The sequence below is a fragment of the Marmota marmota genome, unplaced genomic scaffold, assembly GCF_001458135.2.
Source record: "Marmota marmota marmota unplaced genomic scaffold, marMar, whole genome shotgun sequence".
NCBI classification, from domain to species: domain Eukaryota; kingdom Metazoa; phylum Chordata; class Mammalia; order Rodentia; family Sciuridae; genus Marmota; species Marmota marmota.
The window spans coordinates 929,310-949,571 of NW_026003318.1; the positions used below are offsets into that span (position 1 = coordinate 929,310).

The 20,262-nt window shown below is 44.5% G+C and overlaps 1 protein-coding gene across 1 annotated transcript; it reads left to right on the forward strand.

Moving 5' to 3' along the window:
- Positions 1–9,886: 9,886 nt before the first annotated feature.
- LOC107160362 (olfactory receptor 2M4) lies at positions 9,887–10,822 on the forward strand. Its single transcript, XM_015507039.1, has one exon. It carries the CDS (start codon positions 9,887–9,889, stop codon positions 10,820–10,822), a length of 936 nt encoding a protein of 311 aa, XP_015362525.1.
- The last annotated feature ends 9,440 nt before the right edge of the window (positions 10,823–20,262 follow it).

Below are 20,262 nucleotides of genomic sequence, written 5' to 3' on the forward strand. Positions count from 1 at the left end.
GGCTGGGCCCTTCCTCCAATTGGGGTGATCTGTCTACCACGCTGGCAGGCCGCTGGGCCTGTTCTCCAGGTCACAGGTCTGCCTACCTTGCAGGCGCAGGAGGCGGCTGTGCCCCTCCTCCAATGGGGGTGATCTTTTAACTAGGCCGGCGGGCCGCTGGGCTCCTTCTCCGGGACGCGCGGTCTGCCTACCTTGCGCGGAGGCTGGGCCCTTCCTCCAATTGGGGTGATCTGTCTACCACGCTGGCAGGCCGCTGGGCCTGTTCTCCAGGTCACAGGTCTGCCTACCTTGCAGGCGCAGGAGGCGGCTGTGCCCCTCCTCCAATGGGGGTGATCTTTTAACTAGGCCGGCGGGCCGCTGGGCTCCTTCTCCGGGACGCGCGGTCTGCCTACCTTGCGCGGAGGCTGGGCCCTTCCTCCAATTGGGGTGATCTGTCTACCACGCTGGCAGGCCGCTGGGCCTGTTCTCCAGGTCACAGGTCTGCCTACCTTGCAGGCGCAGGAGGCGGCTGTGCCCCTCCTCCAATGGGGGTGATCTTTTAACTAGGCCGGCGGGCCGCTGGGCTCCTTCTCCGGGACGCGCGGTCTGCCTACCTTGCGCGGAGGCTGGGCCCTTCCTCCAATTGGGGTGATCTGTCTACCACGCTGGCAGGCCGCTGGGCCTGTTCTCCAGGTCACAGGTCTGCCTACCTTGCAGGCGCAGGAGGCGGCTGTGCCCCTCCTCCAATGGGGGTGATCTTTTAACTAGGCCGGCGGGCCGCTGGGCTCCTTCTCCGGGACGCGCGGTCTGCCTACCTTGCGCGGAGGCTGGGCCCTTCCTCCAATTGGGGTGATCTGTCTACCACGCCGGCGGGCCGCTGGGCCTGTTCTCCCGGTTGGTCGCAGGTCTGCCTACCTTGCAGGTGCGGGCGGAGGCTCTGCCCCTCCTCCAATTGGGGTGATGTGTCTACCACGCCAGCAGGCCGCTAGGCCTGTTCTAGGAAATACAGCTTTTGAAAGGCCCCCAGTGTCAGAATTCCTAGACCCCAGCCATCCTGCCACCTTTCACAGGAGTAAAACGAGCTTGGCACTCTTGGTCAATGCCGAGTCTCCCTCCTGCTGAAGCAAGAAGTCAGGAGAGAGTCCTGCTCAGCCTGAGCCGGCCTCCTCTGCCACAGAGCACAAGAGCCCCAGCCAGCAGCATTATCACCGGGGCTCTCCTCCTGAAGCCCCACATCAAATTAGTTCTATATCTTAAAAACATGGATCTTCCTGAGATCAGAGACCTAATACAGCCTTCTTTGTCTTCATGACTGATGACATGAATTCCCTATTTAACCCTCTCTGTCTCCTGGTTTTATTATTTCTTCTCTGATAAATAATTAAGGAAAACATGTTTTCAAAGATATGTAGATGCACATTTAATATTGTCAACATTATTGACTTTTCTTAGAAATAAAAAAATCATCTTTCAATCTGTATCAGTGTACTAGATTTGATAATAATGTGCTACATTAAATAAAGAATTTATATGAATTAAATAATATTTTACTAATCTTTTGTTGTTTAGGATATTTCCCATCTACTTTATAAGAAATAGATAATTACATATTATGTTTAAATAATTATGTATTAATATAATCTATGTTTATGTCTTTAAACAATCTGGAGTTCAGTTTCTATATATTTTTAGGTAGGAACACAATTTGTTTTACTCTGCATACTGAACAAATTTTTTTCCACACCAAATGATAGCAATTTTTGTTCTTTTGATATATAATTTATTCTTTATTAGATAATACATTTCTGAAATTATGAAGTTTTTTCGTATTTTTGTTAGTGCATTGTAATTGTACCCACTGGGGGAATTCACTGCCACATGGTGGTACACACGCACAATGAGACAACCCAATTTGGCCAATTTCATTACCAGCCTTTCCCTTTCCCTCCCTCCCCCACCCCTGGTCCTTTCCTCCCTTATACTGAGCTCCATTTAACTTTGATGATCACCTCCCCTTTTCTCCCCTCACCCCAGTCTTCACTTATGAGAGAAAACATACAACCCTGTATTTACTGAGTTTGGCTTAGTTTGCTTAACAAAATATTCTCAAGTTCCATTCATTTTCCTGCCAGTAACATGATTGTATTCTTCTTTGTGGCTGAATAAAGCTCCATTGTGAATATGCACCACATTTTGTTTTCCTTCATCTGTTGATAGACACCCATGCTGGGTCCATAGTTTGGCTATTGCCATTATACTGCTATAAACATGGGTATGCATATGTCACTGGAAGTATGATGACTTCAATTCTTTAGGATAAACATCCAGGAGTGGTTAGACCTGCAGGTCCCGCGTCAGAGAAGCCACCAGGAGAAAGTCCGTCACCACCGCGGAGTTGGGCGTGTGCGGCCGCAGCTCTGCCTGGGAAGGGGAGAGAAGTCAGGGAGCCATGGTGAGCAAGTGCAGCCTGCGCCTCCTCTTCCCACTTACTTACTTATGTGTGTGTTCTGTGGTCTGGGGACCAAAGCCAGAGCCTCGGGTGAGCTGGGAAAATGCTCTACCAAGGAGCTACACCCAAGCCCTTGACCTCTCCATATTCTAACCTGTACCTGTGGACCTAGCATTTTTAAAATGATTCTCCATTGGAGTAGTGACGTTCCTTTTATTCAAATTGAGACTATGCTACTTTGTTATTGATGCTATTTTTCATAAGTTTCTTAAAGATTGAGGCTTATGCAACCTTGTGTCCGTGATCAGGTAAACTTTGTGATATTATATCATGTTTTAATACTGAATAAGTTGCAATATCACTAAAATATTTTTGTCATTAATTCTTTATATATATAGTTTTGGGTACATAAGTTGTAAACTGTTCATCCTTATTACCATGATATTATCTTGATACATTTAACAATTGAACAGATTCTGTGTTCTAGATAGGATCTTGTTGTTGCTTGTTTACTTGTTTTCAGTGGTGGGGGTACAGTAGTTTTCAGACATTAGGAGCATAACTTTGATTCCTAGTTATCTAGTTCAAAATCCCAGTTTTCATCCTGATGTAAAATGGGCATTTATTTGAGTGTGTGCCCGCACTGGGATTGAACCTAGCATTTATGCATGCTAAGTGTGTGGCCCACCACTGAGCTACATGCCAGGCCCTGAGCAGCGCGTTATCAACAGGCCCAGTCTCTGCTTCTTTATTGAGCCAGATGAATGCTCTCCTCCTTCTGACAATCCTGGACAGGATTAGATAAGCTGACATGTACAGCATCCTTGGGAATGACCCAGGACCCTGCGATGTTGCTGAGATGCCCCTTGCTTTCGCTGCCAAGAGCGTTGCTATTGTGATTGTCCTGTCTCACTGCCTGAAGAGAACGTACTGCCATGGAGACTTTCTAGGAAGTGTTTGCTTATCAATTCTGATTCACTCAGTATGGGGGGCATTAGTACTGTAACCTCTTTACAGAAAGAATTCCTGTCCTATTTGCAGCTGCTAGGTCAGCATAACAGGCTGCCCCTCTGGTGGCTCTGCTAGGGTCATTTTCAATGACAACAATGATCACCATTTTCAGTGACAGCTACCCCAGAGAAAACCCACGGTCGGTTTTGATGTCCTACCCACCTGAGCTTGGTGGGTCAGTGGCAGCCCTCCCCCTCTCCTTGGCTGTTCCACTCCCTGCCACCAGGGGACCTGCTTGCTTAATTGAATGAACTGTTCAGTTTTATGACACTATTAGTTTGGGAGAACTTTCACGGGAGTGGGACTCCCGATGAGCTATGTCACCACCACACAGCTGCATCTCAGTGAACTCCTGTCTTCTCAGAGGGGACTGGGAGCTGGTTCACAGCAGTGAGCAGGATGCCTCAGAGGGATGCAAGGGATGGGTTGCAGTTTCAGGACAGTAAGTGCCACACCAGCAAACACCTCCTCGCTGCATGTGAGAACCCACCCCTTTTATGCTGGCTTCTACCACACAAGGTGCCTAAATGCAGATGTACCAAGTTTTCAAATACCAGCAAAGCCTAAGTGTCTCCCCATTTAAAGACCCCAGTATGGCTTGGGGATGCAGTGGGGGGCAGAGGCTTGGCCAGTACATGCAGGCCCTGGGTTCCACCCAGCACCACACACTCCACTGAGAATTGTAATGTCTGGTTACAGTCTCCAGTTCACGTTTATGTACACAGGCAACCATTCTTCCTCATTCCAAGCAAGTATTTTAAGTACTCAATTCTAAACATCTCCAAGTCAGAGGTCCCAGGAGGAAATCAGAGAGCACTGTCTCCTGGCAGAAAAGGAGCTTGGCACAGGTAAAGCTCACATTCTGTATGTTTGGAAAAACCAATTTACATTAACTTCATCAATATCTCTCTAATTCACTTTTTTATTTTTTATACTTGTAGGGCATGATGTAACATGGGGAATGTTGCATCAGAAAAGAGGAAAACCTAACTTGCTGGCTGCTACCCGCTTCCCAGTCCTGGGGCCACCTGTGGCTAAGAGAGCACCTGGCGATTAGCCAGAAGGCATTGCCTTGGGCTGTGACGGAAACTGGACCACCTCTAGGATAGGCTCAGAACCCTTCTGCCCTCACTGACAGCTCATGTCTCCCATTACTGCCTGTAGGATGGGTGTACACATGAACTCTCCCCACCCTGCTGACCTTTATCCTGATTGGCTCCTGTACATTATATTAGCTGTGTGTGTTTTCTCAATAAATGAGATCCTGCTTTGACTGTTCTCCCTGGCGCATCTGATTGTCTTCCTGCAAGGGAGGGCTGGGTGTGGGTGGCCAGTGGACCTTTACCTTTCTTGGTTCGTCCTGGTTGGGTTGTGCTCTCCTGCAGGTCAGGAGGGAAGTGGGGGGAGGGCTAAAAACCCCTTGACACATACTAACAAAAAGGATGGTGGAAACCATCATTCTTAAGGCTTATAAGGGGAAAAACCTAAATGAAATTGAGACTTTGTGGTCTAGAAAGAGCCCTGTGGTAAAATCCAACGACACTGCGGATGCAAACTGGGTGATCACCTCATCACTGACGCTTTTCCTGCAGGAGCTCTGGCCATGAAGAAATGGTACAGTGTGGCCTGTACTTGCACCAGTGAGCACTCACGTGCACAGTTACAGTTAAGAATACTTACCCAACTAGCCCATGCAATGGACCCTTCATTAGAGGGGAGAGAACCTGGTCCTTGGGTGCTCACTCACAGTTGACCAAGCTGCACTAATCGGCTGTCACAGGAGGACTGACACAGGGTGGCTCTGTGTCCAAGTGTTTCACTCCTGACCTTTACATATTACCCACTGGGAGGCATACTACTGCACAAACAATACTTATTGAGCACCTAATATTTGCTATGGATTATTATAAAATATGTAAATAAACTAAGGAAAAAACAGAAAGATAAAATCTGATGTGTCTATTCAGGCTGGATGAGAGGGTAGAAACAGGCTTTAAAATAAACAAATAAACTATCTATTGTACTAGGGGCTATATTGTAATGAAAGTTTTAATAAGGACACAGGGTACTGCAGTGTTTTTAGGGTCAGTGTGTTAAGTATATTCATATTGTTGTAAAACAGATTTCCAGAACATTCTCATCTTCCAGAAATGAAACATGTCTGTTATATAGCGACACCCGCTCTCTCCTCCCAGGCTCTGTGGCCACCATTCTGCTCTCTGTTTCTATACATTTGATGGCATCAGCTTCTCATGTAAGCTGAGTCCATCTTCTTAATTTTGCCTTCTTGTGGCTAGCTTATTTCACTTAGTGTAGTGTCCTCAAAGTTCACATATGGTGTGGCAGGCGGCATGGTCTCCTTTTTTTTTTAAGGCTGATTAACGTTCAGTTGTGTGTATACACCATCCGCTGAGGGACATCCGCGTACTTCCAACTCTTGCTATTGTGAATAGAGCTGATGTGAATATGGGTTTGAAGGGCCTTGAAGGACAGTGTGACATTTGGAAAGGCAGATGGCTCAGAGCTTTCTGAATGGCCAGAAGCCGGGGAGAAACAGGCCTCAGAGAGCAATTGTATGACAAAGAGTTTCAACATGAGGCTAAGTTGTCGAAAGCCAGGTCACAAAAGTTGTGTAAGGGAGTTTTACTGTTTGGGATTGAAATTTGTGAAAGGGCACTGAATAATTTCAAGTTAAAAAAATGGTTTTGGGCTTTGCATTTTAGAAAGGATATTGTTTTAGGCACATAAAAGCTTTTGGAGTGAAGAGAGGTAAGAGAGAAAGATTGGGTTGTTTCAATGTTAGAAAAGTGAATTCAGTGAAAATCCCATGGGATACATCATAAAGAGGTGGGCCACTCAGAAGTCCTTATGAGGACTTTGGACCCACTTGAACTGTTGGAGGGGTGCACACATACTGTTTATTTAGGCTTATTTCAGCCCATCTCTGAGGAGGTGTCCTGGGGAAGAGGTAGAAATGTAAGCACCACTGAGAAGGCAGGCTGACGGCCTCAGTTCACTTTGAAATGAATAATCCCTCTTTTAATCCCAGCCTTATTTTCTTTTAAATTCGTGATGATGTAACTTCATCATTAACACTGCTCACTTTTGAAGGAGAAGTAGGCAGTCATCCTTTGAACTTCACGGCAAATAAAGCTTGACAAATACCAGCAGGATTAACTAGAGTCAGGGGACACCAGGGAAATTGCTTCCTGGGAGACGTTCCAAGGGCGTGCCCAGCTGTGGTTGAAGTCCAGGAACTGAATGCTCCCAGAAGGCAAAGGATTTAAGGTCCAGGATGCCCCGAGATGGGTGGGTCTCTGGAAGTCCTTCAGACTGAGTTCAGGCTGCTTTAGAATTTTCTCTAGAAGAGACAGAAGGGAAGGCTGAGCAACAGGCAGAGAGTGAGATCACCTCCCCGAGATCAAAGAGCCGGGCTAGTTGGTGAGTTTGTACCTTGGCCACTACATGTGAGTAGGACAGCATGAGGACAGGGCGAGGTCATCTCTCACATGTAGGAGCTGGGGAGAAAAGGGAGAGAAGGGGGACCTCAGGAAAACAGGAGGGAGAGCTTTGGAGAGAGGGGGGAGGGCAAGGAAGGCTCCAGGGGCTGCATAAGCCAAATGTGCTGTGTGAACATAGGAATGCACCACAGTGAGATGATGTGTACAAAAACGTGTTCAGAGCATTATAAAGGATTCCACAGTGTGAACACACCTCGGCCTGATGGTCAAAATTATTGGGCATATTCTGCAAATTCTTCACATTGTAGATAGCTTTTCATGACATCCTGGGAATGTCACTGTTTCCTCTGAAATCCTGACTGTCCCTTTCATGCTGAAGGTGAAGGAGAAGGGAGAAAGAGAAAAGATCTTAACGGTGAAATTATTTTGATTTACTAAAATGTTTATTAAAGCTTGATGGTAAAGATATGACCCACAGAGGAATTATTCTCCGGTTTCACTATTGGCATACATGATTTTTTTTAAGGTGTGCTTCCATGTCCAAAAGTTAGAACTGGGAATGGAAATTGTTTCTTGGACTATTGACATTACATTTCAATTCAGTGAAAAAAGGAAGCCATGTCATTTTTGAGTATCATTAAAACTAGCAAAAGGGTCTTTATTATTTAGTTTGATATTTTGAAATGAGTTCTGCCATTGATTATAATTGACAGAGTTCATTTAGAGTATTAACACATACTAGAACCTTTTCTGGAGAAAATGTCAACATCAGATGGAATTTAAACTAATTTTCACATCACTAATAAAGTGCTGTGATGAGCAAAGTGTGCATATCATCGATATGTAACTTGGAGTTTGCCCTGTCCTTGGAAGGAGAATAGAATATTTGTTGATGAACAAAATAGTAATATAGCTTTTTGATATTAAATAGAAATAAACTTTATATATCTCCATCTTGTCATAGGTCAAAGAGATTTCTAAGAGGGAAAACATAGATAACTGTATTTCTTTACAGTTTAGTTGGATTCTAAAGAACAAATTTGAAAACTATTACCTGCTTAGTATTTCCTTTATTAAGGATAAACACTCCCAGCTATCCCCGTCAGTTGATAGAATAACTCAATATCACAAACAATGATCAAGGGACTGGGGTATAGCTCAGTTGGTAGAGTGCTTGCCACGCATGTAAAAGGCCCTGGGTTCAACCCCAGTACCACAAACAACAACAACAATAAAACAATGATGATCAAGGAGCACAAAAATTTTTCTTTATAGAAAAGTAAATTTAAAAAAATTAATAAGTAGAAGATAATGATAAAGATGTCATTATTTCAAGTTTGAAGTCCTAGGAATTCAGAAGAATTTTGGAGACAACGATATATATCAGACAGAAATAAAAATGGGTCTTGCTTTGGAAAACATCATTTAGGATAAAATCAATTTGAGAAATATCTATGGGCTATGATATTTTACAGGCATGGTAAGAATATGGAGGTTAGATGAAAATAACTGATGTAGCATTTTACAAAGATCTGATTGTTAGTTTCCCTTTCAACACTCTGTCTTTCCACTGTTTATTTATTTCCTGATTTTTTTTTAATCATCCAGTCCTGAAATTCAACATCTGGGAAATCATCTCAATGCAAAACCATTCAATATCACGCCACATCTGCCCTCAACCTAAAACACCTCTTGATACTTGTTGGATGAGAAGCAGCTAAAGTGTGTAGCGTGTGGTCTGATCCTTTGTGCCTCAGGGTCCTCTGTCACTCACAAGCACACCCTGGATGCTGTCCCTGGGGAGCTGGGTTGGGGCAAGTACTGCTCACCTCCCTCCCTGCATGTAAAACAAGCTCCCGTACTCCTCAGGTTGGCATGTCACGATGGATGAAGCTGTCAAAACCAGAGGGGGCTCCTCTTCTGTCTCTACCTGTGCATCACACTCAGTTTGTAACATTTTGTGATAGGGAGGAAATAGATTTCTAAAGTATAAGCAAAAAACAAAATCTCCAGCTGTGCTCCACATACACACAATTAGGAGAAGCAAAACTATTCCCCAAGGAGAAGTGAGTATCATGTTCTTCAATGCAGTGATATTTTAATGGACGTCTTCATAGAATAAGACCAAGCTCCAAGACTTGATCTGAGCTAGGAGAGTTAAAACACATCTACTCTCTGAGTTAATGTGCACAGGGGTCCACAGCAGGGAGCATCACTGACCTCATCTAATCTTTCACTGGGTGGGTGTGGTGAGCCGTTCTAATTAGACTGTGGCCGCCATTAGAAGATGGCTCCGGCTTCCACTGTGGCCTGTGACAAACAACTCCTAATATGGAGAATTGGCACGTAATCCCTTACCACCCTATGAGAAAGGTCCACGTGGCAGCTTAAGATTGGTATGCTGGAGGCTTTATTAGGCTGTGCTTGGGCGCTCGGCGACGGGTCACTAGAAGATGATACATGAATCAAGGCCTGAATAAACTGCTGAAAGAAGAATCCTGTGTCGTGTTTTCCCTTGCCGGCGAGGGGTCGTGGCAGGTGGGGGCGGCAGGGGTGGGGTGGTAGGAGGAAGACATGAAAGCTGGGATTTTAGCACTGAAGACCAACAACTGCAGGCATAGGCAGACCAGAAAGAAACGTTCAGTACCAACTTTCCTGGGATAGGGATGATGGTGACCTTCAGCAACAGAGATGTGTGATCATTGTTCCTCCTATGCTCTCTGTACCCATGAGTAAGCTTTTAGAACTTTAGGACTCTTGTAGGTAAAATAAAGAAAATGCATACTAAAATCATTCTCTAAGGTTGAATGAGGAACCTCATGGCTCACAGCTATTAAGGGAGGCAGGTGGAGGCTGGTGAGAAGGTCTCGCCTGCCTCCGATGCCCCGTCCAGCAAAGGTCCTTGCTGCACCATGCACTGTAAATCTGAACTAATAGGTAAGCTTCTGTCTTCCCTGGGACTTTCAGATAAGGCAAATTATTGAGGATGGAGTCAGGAAACCGGACGTCCAGCCCTGTCTTCATCCTGCTGGGCATCTTCAACCACAGCCCCACCCACACCTTCCTCTTCGCTCTGGTCCTGGGCATCTTCACAGTGGCCATCATGGGGAACTCCACCATGGTGCTCCTCATCCATCTGGACGCCCAGCTGCACACCCCCATGTACTTCCTCCTCAGCCAGCTCTCCCTCATGGACCTCATGCTCATCTGCACCACCGTCCCCAGGATGGCCTTCAACTACCTGACTGGCAGGAACTCCATCTCACTAGCAGGCTGTGGAGCCCAGATATTCTTCTATGTGTCCCTGCTGGGAGCCGAGTGCTTCCTGTTGGCTGTCATGGCCTATGACCGCTATGTGGCCATTTGCTATCCCCTTCGGTACACCATCCTCATGAGTCAGAAACTCTGTGTACTCCTGGCGGTGGCTTCCTGGATCTTGGGGTCTCTTGATGGCATCGTTGTGCTGGCAGCTGCCCTGTCATTCTCTTACTGTGGCTCTCTGGAAATACATCACTTTTTCTGTGACGTGGCTGGCCTCTTGCCTCTCTCCTGCACAGACACGTCTACATTTGAAAGGCTGCTCTTCGTCTGTTGTGTGGTGATGCTCATCCTGCCAGTTTCAGTTATTGTCACGTCCTACTCCCGTGTCCTCCTAGCTGTCCTCCACATGGGCTCTGGAGAAAGCCGCCACAAAGCCTTCGCCACCTGCTCCTCCCACCTCATGGTGGTGGGACTCTACTACGGGGCTGCCATGTTCATGTACATGAGACCAGCCTCCACCCACACAGCGGAGCAGGACAAGATGGTGTCGGCCTTCTACACCATCCTCACCCCCATGCTGAACCCCCTCATCTACAGCCTGCGCAACAGGGAGGTGTCCAGGGGGCTCAGGAAGTTCCTGAGGAGAGGAAGGTTACTGTGACTTTCTCCAGCGTCTGCTGAGGGTCTGTCCAGGATGCTGGCCTTCCAGGCCAGGGGTCCTTCTGCAGGTTCTGACCTCAGTGGAGAGCAGGGGTTGCAGTTTTCCTCTGTGTTTGGAGAGATACCTCTGTGTTCCTGATTCATTCCCACCTGTACTTCAGGTTTAGCGATGCTCAGACCTGTCCTGGCTATTTTAATCCTGATCCTTCTTTATTTCCTTCCCAAGCATTTAGGAAAGGGGAAACTTTCCAAATAATTTTTATGTCTATATAAAATATTTAGCATTTTATGACAGGGAGGAAATGAATTTCTAAAATAAATAAAATACCTCTTAGAAATTTATTCTTTTTTCATCTTTAAATTAAAAGTGGATACTTTAATGAGTCCAGAAGCAACATCACTTCCTTTTGGCTGCAGAATCATCCTCATGATTGTGATCGTTTTACTCCTCTCTCATTCTTACATCAACAACCGATCTGTTTGGAGACATTAGCAAACTCTCAGTTTCAGGAACTACTGGTCATAATTTTTTGCACAGCTCAAAAGTGACTTATTATACATAATCCCATAAAACTCACTAAAGTTTTATTGAAAAATATTTCTGGCCTCTAAATCTGTCCAAATTAATTAATTAATATCCATAAGTTGCCCATACTTTGATAAAACATTTATGTTCCCAAGCTATTTTCACAAGATTGTAGTCTGTGTATGTCAATCTGCAATATTTTTGAGAATTGAAGTCAATCATTGCCTGGGTTTCTGTGCTTATATTTTAAATCGAATCTTTGTTGCATCATGTGTATTATTTAAAAATTTTTTCTAACTAAACCTTCAGCTTATGCTTTAATGATATGACCATGTGTTATAATCTATTTCATTCCTTGGGGCACTATAAAATATTTTTGGACAATTAGAATATTCTTAATGCTTTTGTTTTAGGTAAATTTAACAAGGATAGGTGTACATTTCAGTGGATGTTAATATGTTCACATATTTGTGCAAACATCACTCCAAAAAGAAAGCTCATAATCTCTAGCAGTTATTCCTCATCCCCTCCTGCCCTGTCCTTGGCCAGCACTGCTTTGGCTGTAGATTTGCCTGTTGGGTTGTCACACATGGATGGGATGTGGTCTTTGGACTGGCTTCTACTTAGTATAATGTTTTCATGTGTCTTGTGGAAGCATGATCAGTGCTACATTCTCACATGCAAATTAGCAATATTCCTTGGAAAGATTGTCCTACATTTTATTTGTTCAGTCAATAATTAAGTTTTTGGAATATTTTCTTATTTTGACTCTTATGAATAATGCTATCTCAAGCATTCATGCACAGGTTTTCATGAGACATGTTTTCAAACCTCCTGTGTACATACCTGGAGGTGGATTTGCTCCAGCATGTGGAAATTCTCTTTAATTTACAGATACTGATCAGCTGGTTTTAATAGTGGCTGCAAACTGTTTCCTCCAACAATGTCTGAGGGTTTCAATAGCTTCACATCCTACCCATCCTGTGTTATTCTCTCCTTTTTGGGTTTTAGCCATTCTATTGGGCATGAAGTTGTATTTAATTCATTGTGATTTTGATTTATATTATGACTAATGATATTGAGGATTTTTCACTTGCTTGTGATCATTTGCATCATATCTTTGAAGGAATGTTCATTAAGATCCATTTCAGCTGCATTGTCTTTTTGGTGTTAATTTGTCAGAGCGCTTATATCGTCTGAACCTTATACCTTTGTCAGATGTATAATTTGCAAATATTTTCTCTTATTTGGTGAGTTGTCTTTTTACTTTATTTAATGTTTTTGGATTATAAAAACTTATGCTTTTGATCGAGTTCAAATTCTGTTTATTCTAATGCTATGGCTTTAATATTATATCTAAGAAATATTGTTTAAACTAAGTCAGAAAGATGTAGGCCTAGTTTTTATTTAAGAGCATGGTGGCTTTCATTCTTGCATTAATACAGACCCATCCTGTAGTGGGAGGTGCTGTTCAGCTGCATTCTTTTGCAGATGGCTATCAAATTGTGATAGTACCATTTATTTATTTATTTTTTTGAAAATTCGTGATTTTCCTCTTGAATTGCTTATATACTCTCATCAAAACCTGGTTAATCCTAGATTCACTATTTACTTATGGACCCTTAGTTCTGTAGTAGGGATCTGCCTCTCTGTCTTATGTGACCTGGAATACGACAGTGTCATGGTAAGCTCAAAGCTAGGAAGTGGGTTTCTCAGTTCTGTCACTCTGGCCAGTTTCAGCTATGCTAGGTCTCTTGAATTCCTGTGTAAATGTTAGAATCCTCATGTAAATTTCTGAAAAATGTAACAGCTGAAGGTTTTGGTGTTGCAGTAATTCACTTGCAGGTCAGCATGGGAAAAGAAAGAAGAAGCAGAGCAAGCAAAGCAGCAGCAGAAAAAAAGTCCTTTATTGTGTACAAGCAATCTTTTTATAGTATTGTGAACAAAGAAGGCAGCCTTCCAACAGCAATAAATCAGGTCTTTCAGCTAATTAAACATAGCATACAGAAGTTTTACTTTCTAATCAGAAGTGACCCGCTTCTCATGGCTAATCTATTCTCGGCCTGGAGTATGTTGAGCTCTGCTCTTTGTTAAGAACAGATAATAAATTTTTTTCTCAGCGCCCTCCTAGCCCACTTGGCAGAACATCCCGTTTGCAGGCAAGTCCTCCCAAGGACAGCAGGCACCTCGTTTTCAAGCATGTCCACTGTTACCTATCTATACCTTGACAGAATATCCCGTTTGCAGGCAGACTCCATCAAGGACAGTAATAGTAATGCAGTTACATCTGATTCTCTACATTTGGGGGGTGCTATTGTTGTGCAGATTGGTTTTGGTGCATTTCTACTTTAATACTCGATCTAATTTATAGATATATTCCTTTCTCTCAACCTTCCTTCCTTGTAACATTTTCTAGTTCAGGGGTGTTCCGATCTTTTTTTATTATTTGCATTAATTGATAAGAGTTTATTCACTTTTATTCTTTTACAAATACATTAATTTTTCTGATCACATTTTCTGGTTATTCATTGCTGATTTTAGGATGCTGCTTTTTGATATGTAGATGATGCTACAGTTCACTGTGGATAGAGGTAGTGTTGGATCAAGGTAGCGTTGTTTAGAACATGCAAGGATGAAGCATTAGGCAAACAATTTAGCAATTAACCCCTTTGTCACCTCTCAATCTTGAGAGATTGGCCAAAATCATGGGCAATGGCACCACCTCCTACCACCAGCACTACTGATTTGTTTGATATTAGCACAGAATGCACAATTCATATGCCAAATTAGAGGATTCTCACATTTTTTCATGACTTTGTCGCTGATTGTAATGAGATTGTCTTATGTACAATGGATAACTGCATATGAGGATTTGGGGTTTTCCAATGAGCACCACACATCAAGGCATGAGACGGTCACCAGGAGGATAGCACCAAGAAACTGAAACAGACTTCAGAACAAAATCCTGCAGGTTCCACCTCAGCAAAGCCAAATGGCCCAAAATCCAGGCAGCAAACTTGGTTCAATGGCAGTCGAGTTTTTGTTGGTGGTCTTTGCTTTGGGCTCAATGGCAATTAAGAGCCACAATTCCCAGTGAGGAAGCCTGATTCAAAGTGGCATGAATTTTGTAGTTAGCCTTGGAACACAGATGACAATAATCTGGAGACACACTAAAAGAGACATAAAAGTTAGAAAACTTTGGTGTGGCCCACCTTGCCATCCACCACTCAGTTGGCTGGTAAGAGAGTTTCTGGGTATTCCCACAAGCAGAGCAAGTGTTCACTTCCCAGGAGAAATGTCCTGGCTATAGGGGCAATATCTACAGAAACAGCTTTGTCAGTCACCTTTTAAATAAAACTCCCTGTCATAGTAAAATCATGGGAAATATAAGAGTAGAAATACAGAATGTTCAACACCATGAATGAATTCTTAGTCAGACATGAAACCTTTCTAAAGCTTCATAAGGTCTTATCAAGTTTTTTGTTGATAAACATTCTCATCCATCTGTTGGAGGGTGGCCTGTATCTGACTGTACCTGTGGGGGTCTGATTGGCTACAAAATCCAAAAATTTTTCCCAACTTATAGGTTGACTTTAAATTCCATACAATCAGCTCCCCACTATATAAGTCCACATGCACACATACACACGTGTAGAGTTACCCCCCCCAGGAGCCCCACTGGAACCTTTCTTCAGTGGAAACCAGCTTTCCTTCTTCTATTACAATGTTGGTACTAACTTTGGTTACTGACCCCCTTTGACCTTGGATTAAAGGAAATATCATGAGAATTTCCAGGGAAAGCTGTTCAGAAGGCAAAAGTGGGCCAGGCCAAATAGCAGGATCAGAACAAGAGAGGGCACTAAACTGAGTAAGAAAAGTTCTCCATAACCTCAGTATGAAACTTGGGAGCTGGAAAAGGGAGCCCCATAGGAGTTCTTGACTGTGGACTGGGTCACATCTGCTCACCCTTAGTTCTGCATGGTTCTGAACTGGGCCCAGTGGGAGACTCCCTCCTGTGTGGTCCTCTTACAACATGCTAAAAGTGTCCATGAGAACGTTGGGTGCAGAGAGCTTGTCTGGGGTTATTATACCAATTGCTCTTTCCTGTAGAAGTGTTTCCTGGGTCTTGAGTATAGGATTTGAGAAGTGCAAGGCACCTTGTGCAGGCCACAGTCAGGCAGGGTTTCTACACCTGATCACACGTGGGTGTTCATTGGAGAGATTAGGGTACTGCTTCCAGTGAGTGTGGGGGAGCAAACTGATATGCAAAATATCAATAACAAACTTCCTCTGTATTCCTAGGGTTCAGGATGACTCTCATTAGGGATACATAAAGGTTGGCAGGCTGTCTTTTTAGCATTAGTCTACACATCAAACAATTGTTCTGATGTCTTGCTAAAGTATAAGCCTTTGCTTAAGCCATCCCCAAATTTGGTCTTGTGGATTGTCCTGTGAGAACAGGGAAAGGACAGAGACAACAGGAAATGAGGGAAACAGGAGGTAAGTACCACTTTCATGGTGGCAGAGAAGTCTGTCCCCATATTCGTGGGAAAGCTGTCCACATCCAAGATGCTATTTGCTTCTGGTGAAAACTTCCACAGCCAGTGTCACCTTAATAAGGAGTGAGCAGCTCCAGGGTCTGTAGAGATTGAGATGTGGACTATCTCAGCCCTTTTGGTGTTGTGTGACTAGGCTATGACTTGGGACTGGGCACTTTCTGAGGAAACGAAGCTGCTTGGGCTCCAAGTCTTGTGCTCCACAGCATCCTGGTGAGGGCTTCGTGTCAGGGGAAATCACAGGGCAGGAGCATGCTCTGGAGAGGTCACGTGGTGAAGAGAGCAAAACGCTGAGGAGGTGCCTGGTCACTCCATTACAGCAGTGAAGAGCGCTTGGGAAAGTCAGCTACTCCTGTGAGACCCAGCCCCTCCCTAGGACCGGCATAATCTCATACATGGGTGGTCATGATCCTGCCACTCCACCTCCAAAGGTCCTCCGCTTTTTAATGCTGCCATCTTGTAGGACGAAGCAGCTAGCCCATGACAATGAGGGAACAAACCACATCCCATGATGTGGCATGGGGCCAGTTTGGTCCCGAAGCTGAGCTTCAGCGCAGCTGGTGGGAGGAGTGGCCTGTGGTCCACTCCAGGGATCAAGAGCCCTCTTTCTCTGAGGCCATTTCTGGAAGATCCATTGTCCAGGTTCCAGATCATGAAGGGTGTGGCTGTCTTCAGTTGGTGGGCCATAATAGTGGAGCACACTAGGGCACAATCCACGGAGGCCTTGCTCACTTGCACCAACATATGGGCTAGTGAGAAATGCCTGAGATTCTGAAATTAAGGGCAAGGCTTTTGGGTAATTACTGCCCACACCTGCACAGTGGCCTGTCTACCAGCAGTGGTCTGTGTATGTGACTCTAAGAGCGTGGTGGAGCTGAAAGGAGATGAGGTCCCAGCTGCCACATGGCATGCTGCACTCCCAAGGCTCAGTGCTGCTGGTGACCCAGTTGTGCTTCCTGCTGGGTGAAGGCACGGCACAGGCAGCAGCACACAGTGCAGGACCCTCAACAGTGAGGGCAAACACTTGCTTCCTGCCCTGTGTGCTTGCTGTGCTCTGTTTACAGCTGCGTTAGATCCAACTCTCTCTGCTTCCAGTCAAAGAAGAAACTCATAAGCCAGCAGCCGTGTGACAGGAGCCTCAGCCTCATGCATCTTGTACAGCACGTCTCTTTCTTGCCCCATTTTCTCTTATGCTTGATTTAAACGGATGTGTCTACGTATCATGGCCCTGGGAGTGAGAACCTATTTACATATGTATGCGCATGTGTGTCGGCATGTACCATGTAGCCCAGGTGCATAGCAGGCAGAACATGTGGGATGGTTGAAGTATGCACTGTGCTGTTGGGACAATGTAGGGGTTCTGTGTTTGGAATTGGGGTCTCTGATAAACTTCATGACTGTGGCATGCTTGGTGGCCAGGAAGTTTCTGGGCAAAGGCATGGAATGCCTGGCTGCTGGGGAACTTCTGTGTAAATGACGCGGACGACTGGCTGCTGTGGCTATGTTCTTCACCAGGAAGCTCTGTGTTAAGAGTTTTATCAGTTTCGACCTTGATCTCAGGCACATAGCTCCTGGGAATAAAGGAACTTGCTTGCTAGATAACTACAATGTTTCACCAAGCTCTGCTGCTCCTGGATCTGCCCACTTAAGGGTAACTTCAGACAACGGACTTTCTTGAGAGCTGCGCAAAGCTCCTACCATTGCATATTGCAACTGTGGAATGTAACTGCAGAATAAGCGACCTCAGTGATACAATAAACAATAATGTAGTTATGGCACTAATGACCTAATGTAACCTATTGGTGTAAATAACTGTGGCCGCTTGGACAAGGGGACACTTTCCTGACACTGTACCTTGTCTCTGTGTCTCCCCTTATTATTATTCCTTGCAGTACAATGACAACAGAATCACCTAATGGCACAGTTCTTGCACATGTTCCTATGATTGTGATGCTTAACTATGTTTGATAAGGGGCAAATTTATGTTTGAGACTGCCATTAACATGAAAGGGAGTATTTATGGCCAAGGCAATCTACTGATTTGGTTAACTTTGCCAATTTCACTTTTAAAATGCTCCCCAAACTCAGACCAAAACGAGCAATGGCAATACTGCTGTGTTCTAACATGTCATTTAGCTGCTTTTGTAACTTGCCTGGTAAAACTGCACCCTCGGTGCTGGAGATGTCTGCAGGGAAGTCTCATGTGCTCCCACGCAATGTACCATGCCACCATGGGCCCAAAGCCATGGGTCCCATGAGCTGTGGACCGAGCTTCAAACTGTGACCCCAATAAACTTCTCCTCACTTGAAGTTTATTTAAGTATTTGTTAAATAATAATAGAGAGATAACACCCCCACAACTAATTTCTCTTAATTTAAATCATCTCGGCAGTCCCACGATGAGCTGTGGAGTCTAAAGCTTTTAGCAATGGAAGCCTCAGGGCTTAGAGAGAGAAGCAGATAGTCATCCCAACCACCAGTGAGTTCACAATTCACATAGAGTTTGCATCCTTTCAGATACCAACTTTGCTTTTCCAAACAGGTGCATTGCACTGTTCATTTAATAGGTAATTATAGGGAAGTCATGTGAAGTCCATTCATATTGCATGTCCTGACCATCGCAGGGCTAGCTGCCTCAGCACCAGGCTGGGTGTGGCGGCTCAGATGCACAGGTACAAGATCCCATCTAATAATGGCAACCCATGAGGGCAGCAGGGTGGAAGAAAAGAGTTCACTGCTTCATTTCTGTGACAGGATGGTACTGCGGGCTGCTCTGAAAGCACATCTGCTGCCTGTGCCAATCTCACTAGCTTCCTTTCCCTGCAGAACAAGATTGGGCACCTAAAATCTCTACAAATTTGGCTGACATTCTGAGCAAGGGTCACCTGTTCTATGCAGTCATTTTATTTTTAATGACATACTCTCTCTACTAAGAATTCTATAAGATGTTTGGTTGCTGAAAAATGTTCAGCTTCAGTGGAATTTAACAGACTTTCCACAGTATATGACATCTATTAAAAAATGCACCACATAAAAACAAGTGGAGGTATTGTGTCCAACTATAACTAACTAAATAAATATTTAAAAAAATGAACTTTTCTTAAAATCAGCATGGATGGATCTACCACTCACTTCTCCATTCCCATTTCCCTCAAGGTGAGAGGGTGTTTGGATGCAGAAGTTGTGGACTAGAGATGCTGGTGTAGACAGGGAGAGAAGGAGGTGTGTCCTGTCTTACCAGTCTGCAGTTCACTGCTGAAGCTTTGCATCTGCCCTTGGTGACTCTATTTAAGGAAGGCAGTTTCCACTCCATCTTTTATATGCATATGTACACCAATCAACATTGCATTCCATTGTTTTGATGAGGTTGTTAAGACTTTATTTTCCAATAGGCATCTCAAATAAATAATTTTCTTTAAATTACAACTTTCCCTTGTGGTCATTTTAATTTTCAACTCTTTCTAATAAGAATAACCCATTTCCCAAAAAGTAGACAGGTTCTGGTTGCATAAATCTTGTATATTAAATTAGCTGGAGCCCCAGAAAGTAGAGTCCCAGACTCCATGGATTACAATCCTGTTATCCAAAGCACCTACTGGATGCCTCCTAACTGGATTCAACCCATTCAAGTGTGGGAACAGCAAAGTTCGGCAAGTAGGAAGGTGGGGAGAAAAATCACTCAAGTTGCCTGGCGCAGTAGTGCAGGCCTGTGAGCCCTCCTACTCAGGAGGCTGAAGCAGGAGGATTGTAAGTCTAAGACTATACTGTGCAAATTCTCTAGATCTTGTCTCCAAAAGGGGACTCTGGAGTGTAGCTTGGTGGTAGACCAGCCCTCAGGTCAATCCCCAGCAACTTTCCACACGCAAAAAATGCTCAGCTGACTTGGAGTGCAGAACACAAGCTGGTGGGGCTCAGGACTCTATCTGTGGCCTCCTGTTGCTGCAAGGACACAGCGGGCTAACGGCCCCTGGACGAGACTCACTTGGTCACATGGTTCCTGACGCAGGGAATTCTACCTCCATTCCCACTGCAAAAATAAATATCTTAGACAAGTTAAATTTAACAGTTTAATTGAGCATAAACATGTCCATGGATGTCACATCACTCAGGATCAAAGACCAGTGTGCTATATCGCAGTATGTGTGCGGCTCTGTTAGTAGCAAGGAAGAGGGCAGGTGTGAGGCAAGCGCCTCACCTGTGGTGGTTGGAGGTTTGTCTTATTTGTTTGTGCTTTGGCCCCTTCTGCCTGAGGTGGGTGGGAGTTCACTGCTCTGACAGCCTGAGGCCCGCCTGCGTGTTGGAAGAGGGCACTCTTCAGCTGTGCTACGGCTACTCACAACTGAAGTTTCAGATCACCCT

What these genes read in the sequence shown, in the direction of transcription:
- LOC107160362 (XM_015507039.1), top strand. Translation starts at nt 9,887, where the DNA reads ATGGAGTCAGGAAACCGGACGTCCAGCCCTGTCTTCATCCTGCTGGGC.